The 10,519-nt window shown below is 40.8% G+C and overlaps 1 protein-coding gene across 1 annotated transcript; it reads left to right on the top strand.

Annotated features, from left to right (window-relative positions):
• Nucleotides 1–324: 324 nt before the first annotated feature.
• Nucleotides 325–3,066, top strand: Pate4b (prostate and testis expressed 4B). Its single transcript, NM_001402191.1, has 3 exons — nt 325–413; nt 1,831–1,950; nt 2,276–3,066. The coding sequence occupies exons 1-3, from the start codon at nt 347–349 to the stop codon at nt 2,395–2,397; spliced, it is 309 nt and encodes a 102-aa protein (NP_001389120.1). The 5' UTR covers nt 325–346; the 3' UTR covers nt 2,398–3,066.
• The last annotated feature ends 7,453 nt before the right edge of the window (nt 3,067–10,519 follow it).

The raw sequence follows: 10,519 nt of genomic DNA, 5'->3' as shown, positions 1-10,519 counted from the left end.
TGTTACCTGTTCCTTCTCTGGAAGCCTTTCAGTGCAGAGTCACATTTCCCATTTCTGAATCCTAGGGTGAGCAGACATTTCCCACTTAGTATAGAGAAAGAGGTTCCTGAAGGACCAGAAAACTTGTACACAAGGAAGAAGCGATAAGGGCATGGAAGCTCTCTGACTCGGTTGTAGCTAGATAGCTGGACAGTCTGTACTTCCCACAGTATCATGCATCTGGTTTGTTGAAAAAGAAAAGGGCACTTCCTCCTTAGGCCTATATTGGAGATTCCTTCCTGTTCTCCCGCTTTATAAAGAGGGCAAGTGCCCACCCTTTACCTCAAGCCACCTTCTAACATCCAACATGAATTCCATGACAAAAATCAGCATACTGCTCATCGTGGCTTTATCTTTTCTCTGCTTCACAGAGGGTAAGTGTCTACAAAGGGGGGTGAAGAGAGGCCTTAGGGATGCCAGCCTCTAAACCACGGTCCTCCAGTCTCACTCGGGCATTGCAGCTCAAATCCAAAGACTGAGGTTCTGGGCACTAGAGGGATCACATGCAGTATTCTAATCAAAAAGAAAACAGTAACTGCAGAGAAATAGGACAGCAATTTTTAGACCTTCAGCTTCTTAAGTTTTTATTTATAGGTTTCCATTTAATTTCCTTTTTTCTTGAAACACTGTTATGCTGCATTCTACACAATACTCCCCTCCCCTTCTTTTCTCTGGTCACTTCTTCTCCATGTATTTTGCAGGGATCTTTATTTAGCTGATTACACTCAGGCAAGCTCTTCAAAGCTTAATACTACTCACAGATTCCCTGTCATTTCCAAGGCTCCAATTATAACTTGTAGCTGAAAATACCCAGCTTCACTCCCCAGGGAGATCTCTCTTCTTTGCCTCTGTCTTATATCAGTGGATGCACACCTCCCTTGAAAGTCAGCCTTGACATATAACTCTCCCTCATACTAAATGAAAATTAATGGCTAGTTCCTACCCTTTCTACTTGTTAAATGGACTTGAAGTACAATGTCATTTCTATTTTGACCACTTTGATACTAAGAAATATTAAGTCATAAAGCATTATTGAAAATGTAGGGTTCTTCACCTATTAGAAAAAGATGTTTCTAACTATACCTCAAAAAGCTGGAGTTCTAAAAAAAAAAAAGAGCACATAAATTTGAAAGAGACCAAGGGGGGCCATATAGGAGGTTTGAAGGGAAGAAAGGGAAGACAGAAATGATGTAATTGTGTTATAATCTCAAAAAATAAAAATATAAGAAAAAAATTTTAATTCTTCATAGCAAAAAGCAAAAAAGTCAATTCATGTCATGAACAACTGGCTAATGTTCCTACTCTATAATGACTTCCAGTAAAATTTAAGTACACTAATAATCTAACAGAAAAATAAGCTAAAGAAATCAAAATTTCACCATAGAGTAAATACAAGTAGGTATTAAATATACAAAAATGTGCTCAATCTCATTCTTTATATAGCAAGAGAAATACATATTAAGTCAACATTCACAAACTGAATAACATGATAGAGTGATCTGGTTATAGAGAGATAAGAATTGTCTTATACATTATATATATATATATACATATATATATGTTTTTATTTCATCTTCAAATATAAGTAGGTACTAACTAGGTAGTATGAATAGCGTCATTATTATTTTCACCCATCCTCTAGCTTAATTCACAGAGCTAGGTTGAATACCAGCTGATGAAGTAAGCAGACAGCACAGTCTATGCGTAACACTGAGCCTCTCTTTGACATTGTAATCAACTGTCCCATAGCCCCACAGTTCATCCTAAAAATCCTACTCTTTCCTTATCCAGCAAATACAAATCTCATCTGTAATACCTGTAATCGCTCAGAAAATTCAGAATGTAAAAACGGAACTGGCCAATGCACTGCACCGGAAGGTGGATCGTGTTCAACCATATCAATCTATCACGGTAAGTGGGGCCGATACAGACTCCGAAAATGCCTTCAAACTACTATTCCTCCTGCTAGTGCCTGGCTTAAAGAACGTAACATTGTCTACCCCTGATAAGTGGTAAGACAGTGAATAAATTTGAGAAGGGAGGGAAAGAGTACTTTCAAATTTACCAGTAAGAGGCTTGGCATCCAGAGTCAGAGTCAATATGGGAGTGTGGCCTCCTGAGAAGACGAGGAAGGGAATTTAGTGTGCGAAGGGGTTTTCCTCTTGGTGGTGACTTTTAGAAAGTTGTATTGTGATAAAATTCCTCCAACATGTATAACAGGCTTCTCTATTTTTAGGACAACGGCATGTACTCTCAAAGCAAATGTGCTTGGGTCATTGCGAGGAAAAACCGCATTACAATGGAGACTTCATGATTTACGTAATGTGCTGTTCCAAAAACTTGTGTAATAGTTTCTAGATGGAGAAGAATCTCTTGAAGATCATCTTCGGTTCAAGATCCAAACTTAACAAATGAACCGAGATGAGGAACTTGCTTCCTACTCTGTTTCCACACCGACCTGAGATCACTGAGACAGCAGCAACAAAGGCTGTGTCCTCATTTCTAACGACCACACCATTGGACCACTGCAAAAGAAAAAACAATCCCATGCTTACCATGTTATTTTACTCTTCCAATTTTCAACGTCTAAGCCCTGTAATAGTGTCCCAAGAACTTTTATTTTAATCTCTAGAATCTATGAATGCTGCTGTAAGTGGCAAAAGAGACATTGGAGAAGGGAATAATCTCTAGATGAAAGGTTGTGTTTGGATTGTCAGGAAGGGTCTTAGTCCTAAGTACAAATGTCCTTATAAAATGTGGGGGGAGGGGGTTGTGTGAATTAACTATAGAAGAGGAAATGATTGTGTAATGGTGATTCAGAATTGGAGTGATATCCCTTGAAGGGGAATCAAACAGCCAGGAGCCAAGAGATATAAAAGGCCACTAGAAGCTGAGAAGGGCAATGAAATTAATTTTTCTCAATGCCTCCAGAAACCCACCACGCTGCAACTTGATTTTTATCCTCACCAGATTTATTTTTTACTTCAGAGTTCTACAAATTGAATAAATGCGTGTTGTTTTAAGCAACTATGTTTGTAGTCATTTGTCCTACCAGTGATGGGAAATTCCAATAAGTGTATAGGAAATGAAAGTGTTGGTAATCCTAACCCCCAACGGGGGTAGGGGAGGAGGGTAAACTTAGGGTGTCCTGCAAAATGAAAGCAATGTGTAGTTAAGTGCTGTGAGTGAATGAAAGGTTAGTGGGTGAAAGTTCCACCTGGGTGCTGCAGGCAACCCTGCAGATATGACTTTGAAGCTAGTAGTCCCTATGGCTTTCTTTTTTTATATAGATTTTATTGAAATTATATTATTTATTTACATTCCAGTCATTGACAAACACACCCTGTTCCCCTCCCACAGTTCCCCATCCTATTACTCCTCCCCCTTGCCTCAGAGAGAGTGTTCCCACACACTTACCAGGCCTCCCCCTTCCCTAGGACCTAAAGGCTCTCTCGGATTAAGCACATCTTCTCCCACTGAGGTCAGCCTGACCCTACCACTTTCTAAAGCAATCAAGTATGTATTCTAAGAAGTGAATCCACAGGTTCTCACCAGTTCATATACTGACTGCACCTTTCTAGCTCTCCTGAGTGTTAGTTTCTATGCATAGTTTTGGTTTGATTTTTGCAATGGTTGTGTTTGCATATTCAAGTCCCTAGTTTATTATGGGAAGTCACTCACAATATGCTATTAAATAAAAATATCCGTTATTATTTTTCTCCATAGAGTAAACTTATCTGATATGTTTTGCTATAAAAGAATGTATCACTTTGAGATATTATTTTATAATATGTTGAAAAAGAAAAATGCACTGCTATCTACTAATCTCTCTCACACAAAATTTCTGTTCCAAAGGTATGAGTAAATGAATTCTCCACATCTCCACTGGACACTGGTAGAGTATCCTACAATTTCACTCTGACATGAATTGTCAGCTTCTATTCCTACCGTGTGTGAAAGAAGCCAGGTCACAAGTGCATTCTTATTCACCAGCTCAGTAACACCCAAAGTAGCACTTTTTTGTTAGGGATTTTAATGGAAGATTCATAAGACAAGGATGATTTTAAATAAGTCATCAACTGATGATTAATTCATTATCTAGTCCCTCTCCTATCTTCCCAGAGATTGGAAATGGAGGAAGAAGGCTGAAGGTTCTAAATCTCAATCATATATTAGTTGGTTCCCTCATGACCAATCCCGATTCTACAGTTTTCCAAGTAATTCCCCAAACTCAGGGTGTGACTGAAGTCTGTCATGAATAGTGAAAGACATAGAAATGTTTCAGAAATTGAGAACAAAAGGCCAAATACTGTAACCGAAAGTATTCCTGCTATTTTTATCACTTAGGAGATCATAGAAGTTTATTTTGTACAAATACATGCACAAATACAAAATAAACTGTTCTTCAAATTATAGTAGGAAACACTCCCAACAGACCTACTACTGCAAACTGGAAATATCATGCAGCTAAAAATGAACTTACTATGCCTAGCCTGATGAGCAGAATAGCTCATGTGGTAGTTTAAATATGCTTGGCCCATGGGAAGTGGCACCATTAGGAGGAGTGACCTTGTGAGAGTAGGTGTGGCCATGTTGGAGAAAGTTTGTCACTGTGAGCAAGGACTTTGAGGTCCTTCAGATCAATATGCAGAACTCCCAGCTCCTCCAATACCATGTCTGCCTGCAAACTGACATGCTCCCCATTATGATGACAATGGACTGACCTCTGAATGGCCAGCCTCGATTAAATATATAAATTAACTTTATAAGAGTTGCTGTGGTTGTGATGTCTTTTCACAGCAGTAGAACCAAACTAAGACATCTCAGAAATGTAGGTTGACGTCATTATCCAGGTGAGGGCTGGCACAAGTTAGATCAAGGCCATGATTGGACAGTAAAAGAATAAGGCAGGGACAAAGTTTTTGTAGAGAGAGAGAGAAGAAGAAGGGGGGGAATCAAAATGGAGACTGAGAAGGATGGTCCTGAATTGCCAAGGCAGCTGGGATGGATTTCTGTAGACAAATTTATCTTATCTAGGTGGGCGGTTTATATTCTTATCAATTGGTTGTAAGTTTATTGTGTAGATGTATTGTACATTGAGCATTTAACATATAAATCTGGTTGTTGGGTTACAGTTTGTTGAGTCTTGATATTATCAGGTAGCTGGGACCAGAGTTCCTGACTGGCCAGAGCTGGCCAGGGTGACTAGCAATGGGAGTCGAAAGACCTCTGGGGCCAGAAGATAGCTAGGCTAACGTGTCATGGTGCCTCACTGAAGCCATCACTGAGATAAATTAAGGTTAGTTCTATATGGCCCTATGGTGCCAGAACTAACACCAGGGAGTGGCTGCCTGGGTCTGAGAGTACCAGGGCCCAGCATGTAATGGTGACATGGGGGAATTGTTCATGCCTCTTTTTAATTATACCAAAAACAGAAACACAGTGCATTATAAAGTGTCCAACATTTGCCTTCTAAGTGTAGTGCTAGCTGGAGGCTATGATTTCCTGCTACTGCTCAGCACTCCAAAACAGTATTAAAGTTTGTGTCATTCACCCAGAGAAACAATATTCAATATTCAAAGTTGGATGTCTATCAAATGTCTTCTTCTGACATTGTCAAACAGTAAAGAAAAAAATCCTAAGTTGAGCAATGAAGCATGGGAAAATATTTGTATGGATTTTGTGTTGTATCACTAGATACACTGTCTTGTCCTATTGTCTATTTGTGCTGTGGTCTAAACATGTCAAAATTCATATGTTGAAACCTAGTAGGCAATAATAGTTGAGGAGGGGATTATGTCTTAAGAGTGGGGTTTACATGAGCAGGGATGGTGGTCTTATAGAAGAATCCAGAAGGAGCTTTTTGTCCTTTCCAACATAGCAGAATTCAGCAAGAAGGCACTACTTACACACACACACACACACACACACACACACACACACACACACACACACGTTAGGCATAAGAATGTTTGAACCCTGGCTGTGCCTTGATCTTGCACTATCCAGCCTCCAGAACTGAGAGCAACAAATGTGTGTTATCTATATTACACATGCTCTGATATTCTTGTGACAGCAGCCCAAGCCATTTAAGATAATTTTATTTTTAAATAACTATTATACCATTTTATCCCTGAGGCTCTGAGGATGTCTTCTATATCTGATTATAAACACTCACATGCTAGGAATCTCTTTGTCTACTGTCAGGTTCTGTGTTACTGTGACAAAATGCATGATAGGAATTTAAGGGTGACAAGGTTTATTTTGGCTCACAGTCTCAGAGGATTTGGTCCACAGACCCTTGGCCTCATTGATGTCCATATAAGACACAGCATCATGGAACCATGAATAATATGGTAACAGAGGTCTATTTATCTCATTGCAAACAGGAGCAGATCAAGAGACAGGAAGAGTCAAGAGACAAGTTACTCCCAAGGACCTGCCCTAGTAACCTAGTCTTGACTATATCAGTCTGTGTAGGGTATTTCCTATTCACATGGACAGTTTCCTTCCTGTCTATTATTGCTGTCTTCTTAGTTGGGGGGAATATCTAACACTAGAGGCCTTTTGAAAAAGTCATTAGAGGTCTATTAATATAGAAGTTTCTTTAAAATGTGTGTGTGTGTGTGTGTGTGTGTGTGTGTGTGTGTGTGTGTGTGTGTGTGTACAGACAGAGACAGTTTAAATGTAGTTGTGAGTTGTCCTATAATGGGCCAACAGTGCCCTTACTAGACAGAACAGATTAACAAATAAAAATGCAGGTGAACAAGGAGACAGATTTATAGAAGCTTATAAGAGCAGTCTCCAAAGGGCAGCAGTTTTAAGGCTGCAAACATCCTAGGGAAGAAAGCGATGTCAGACATTTTCTACATAGACCGTCAACATCCACATATGGACCAGAGGAAGGTTTTGCTGTCCTTCTGAGCCTCACCTTGGGTGTCTTAGGCAGTGTTCTATTGCTATGAAGAGACACCATTGTAGTCGGTCTTAGTTTCTTTGTAGGTTCTTCTTTTTTCCACACTTTACCCTGCCCCACAACCCCAATCTCACCCCCTATCACTCACGAGATAGGAGGGAAAGAAGGATAGAGGGGAGAAAGAGTGACAGAGATCCTTGAACCTAATTTCTTTATTCTTTTTTTTTCTTTTTTCTTTTTTTCAGAGCTGGAGACCAAACCCAGGGCCTTGCACTTCCTAGGCAAGCGCCGTACCACTGAGCTAAATCCCCAACCCCTAATTTCTTTATTCTTGTTTCTTCTTTGATCACAACTACTAACAAAGTGCAGCCAACCTCCCTGAATGACCAGCCACCAAATGACCCCATCCCATCAGGCCTCTAACATTTATGTAACCTCTGAAAAGCTCCCAGAATTCTAAACATCACACAATCTCACAAACAATCTGCAGCCGGCAAAACCATGCCCCTGCTAAAGCAGGAGGCAAATCATAGCTGCTGTATAGCAGCCCAATATCTCCACAGCTGGGACTAAAATGAAAATACAATCTTCTATTTGTGTGTTTGTTTGTTTGTTTGTTTGTTTGTTTGTTTGTTTGTTTGTTTGTGAAACCAAAATTCCAGAATTCTCACCATACACTATGACCACAGAAACTCTTATGGAGGGGAAAAAGCATTTAGTTGGGGCCTGCTTAGAGTTTCAGAAGTTGATTCCTTTGTAATCATGGTGAAAAGCACAGTCTCATTCAGGCAGACATGATGCTAGAGAAACAGCTGAGATGTCTACATGCAGATCCAAAGGGAGCAGGAAGAGAGAGATTCTGGACTTAGAGTAGGCTTTTTGAAACCTCAAAGTCCAACTCCAGTGACATTCCTTGGCAAGGTCAAACTTCCTAGTTCTTTCAAACAGTGCCACTCCCTGGTTAACCAAGTATCCAAATCTATTGAGCTTATGGGGGTGAGGTCCATTCTAATCCAAGCTACTACACTGGGGTAGGGAGGCTCTGCCATTTTCTCATAGGTCTGAGGCTAAGGTCTTCGACATGGCCAGCTCTGTCAACAGCACACATTCATTCAGGGCTTCTTCCACTCCCCACAAGAGAGATTATAAAGTATCTGGGGCTGGAGAGATGGCTCATTAATAAGGGCACTTGTTGCTCCTGCAGAGCAACAGTGTTTTGAGTCCCAGCATCCACATCCATCTATAAGTACAGTTTGAGGGGACCTGACACCCTCTTCTGGCTACCATGGGCACCAGACACACATGTAGTGCACAGAAACACACACAGACAAAACATCTATATAAATAACTTTTTAAAAAAAATCAAAATTACATGTTAAAAAACCTGTTACTTATGAGAGTCAAAATTGAAAGATGTTTACATTGTGTATAGTAGAAAAGAAAGGTTGAAAAGGCAACAACTTGAGAATTCATAAGTTGTTGGGGTTTTTTAATAAATCATCAAATCAAGTGTGGAAAAAAAATAACAGAAAAGTAAAAAAAAAAAAAAAAAAAAGCTGGGGAAATGGCTCTGTAGGTAATGTATCTGATTAAGCATGAGAACCTTAGTTCAGTTCCCTAGAACCCATGTAAAAGCTAAGCATCACAGTACATTGTAATCCTAGGGCCCTGGTGGAATCAGACAGCTCCTGGGAAGCTCTCTGGCCAGCTATTTCAGCTGAATGAGAGAACCTGAGATTCAGTGAGAGACCCTGTCTCAAAAGCTAAGGTGGAGAGCCAACATCAACCTCCATAGTCACATACATACATATGTCTTATATACATGCATGTACTTGGTTTTTTTTTAATCTTTAACTTGAGTATTTCTTATTTACATTTCAATTGTTATTCTCCTTCCCGGTTTCTGGGCCAACATCCCCCAACTCCTCCCCATCCCCTTCTATATGGGCTTACCCTCCCCATCCTCGCCCCATTACCACCCTCCCAACAATCACGTTCACTAGGTGTTCAGTCTTGGCAGGACCAAGGGCTTCCCCTTCCACTGGTGCTCTTACTAGGCTACTCATTGCTACCTGTGAGGTTGGAGCCAGGGTCAACCCATGTATAGTCTTTGGGTAGTGGCTTAGTCCCTGGAAGCTCTTGTTGCTTGGCATTATTGTTCATATGGGGTCTCAAGCCTCTTCAAGCTCTTTCAGTCCTTTCTCTGATTCCTTCAACGGGGGTCCCGATCTCAGTTCAGTGGTTTGCTGCTGGCATTCGCCTCTGTATTTGCTGTATTCTGGCTGTGTCTCTCAGGAGAGATCTACATCCGGTTCCTGTCGGCCTGCACTTCTTTGCTTCATCCATCTTATCTAGTTTGGTGGCTGTATATGTATGGGTCACATGTGGGGCAGGCTCGGAATGGGTGTTCCTTCTGCCTTTGTTCTAAACTTTGCCTCCCTATTCCCTGCCAAGGGTATTCTTGTTCCCTTTTTTTTTTTTTAATCTTTATTAACTTGAGTATTTCTTATTTACATTTCGGTTGTTATTCCCCTTCCCGGTTTCTGGGCCAACATCCCCCTAACCCCTCCCCATCCCCTTCTATATGGGCTTACCCTCCCCATCCTCCCCCCATTACCACCCTCCCCCCAACAATCACGTTCACTGGGGGTTCAGTCTTGGCAGGACCAAGACTTCCCTTCCACTGGTGCTCTTACTAGACTATTCATTGCTACCTGTGAGGTTGGAGCCCAGGGTCAGTCCATGTATAGTCTTTGGGTAGTGGCTTAGTCCCTGGAAGCTCTGGCTAGTTGGCATTGTTGTTCATATGGGCTCTCAAGCCCCTTCAAGCTCTTCCAGTCCTTTCTCTGATTCCTTCAACGGGGGCTCCTGTTCTCAGTTCAGTGGTTTGCTGCTGGCATTCACCCTATGTATTTGCTGTATTCTGACTGTGTCTCTCAGGAGATATCTACATCCAGTTCCTGTCAGCCTGCACTTCTTTGCTTCATCCATCATGCATGTACTTGTACACAGAGAGAAGGTAAAGTACAAAAAAGCAAAGTGGAATGATAAATTAATTTTAAACAAGGTAACAAATTACAGCTAAATCAATAATGCTGGATTTGGGAAATGTTTAAAATTCATAAACCTGATACATTTCTAGTAAGGTAATCATGGAGAAGGAAAGAAGGCATATAACAACTACCTATGTGTCCTTCCTGTTGTGTGGCACAGGCAGAGTTAACATTACAAGTAGGACTTAAAACTGCTAGTCAGCTGCCTTGAAGTGGAGATTAGGGGAGATCTTGTGGGTGGTCACAATGTAATAACAAGGAAGGGAGACAGTGTGAGAGTGACACACTGTGAAGAAACGCAGTCATTGCTGGGTTTGGAATTAATGAATCATTAACAAACAATCATGTTGAGCCACTAAGTTTGCAGAATCTTCACTGATATTCTCCCTGGTTTTTCACCCTCTTACACTGCAGATGCACAGAGCCATCTGCTGGAAACTCTTCTCACTCTAAGTCTGCCAGGCAGAAACTTCAGAAATGGAAGAGGTTATGGAAAAGTGAGTGGTATACA

This window comes from Rattus norvegicus, chromosome 8 (genome assembly GCF_036323735.1).
Source record: "Rattus norvegicus strain BN/NHsdMcwi chromosome 8, GRCr8, whole genome shotgun sequence".
Lineage (NCBI taxonomy): Eukaryota > Metazoa > Chordata > Mammalia > Rodentia > Muridae > Rattus > Rattus norvegicus.
Note: the sequence above shows the minus strand (reverse complement) of the source record. Positions and strands in the feature narration are given on the sequence as shown.

Bases quoted from the DNA above. Each gene is read 5' to 3' on its own strand.
- Pate4b (NM_001402191.1), top strand. From the start codon at position 347: ATGAATTCCATGACAAAAATCAGCATACTGCTCATCGTGGCTTTATCT. The intron at 414-1,830 runs GTAAGTGTCTAC...TTCCTTATCCAG, and splicing joins TTTTCTCTGCTTCACAGAGG to CAAATACAAATCTCATCTGT. The intron at 1,951-2,275 runs GTAAGTGGGGCC...CTCTATTTTTAG, and splicing joins AACCATATCAATCTATCACG to GACAACGGCATGTACTCTCA.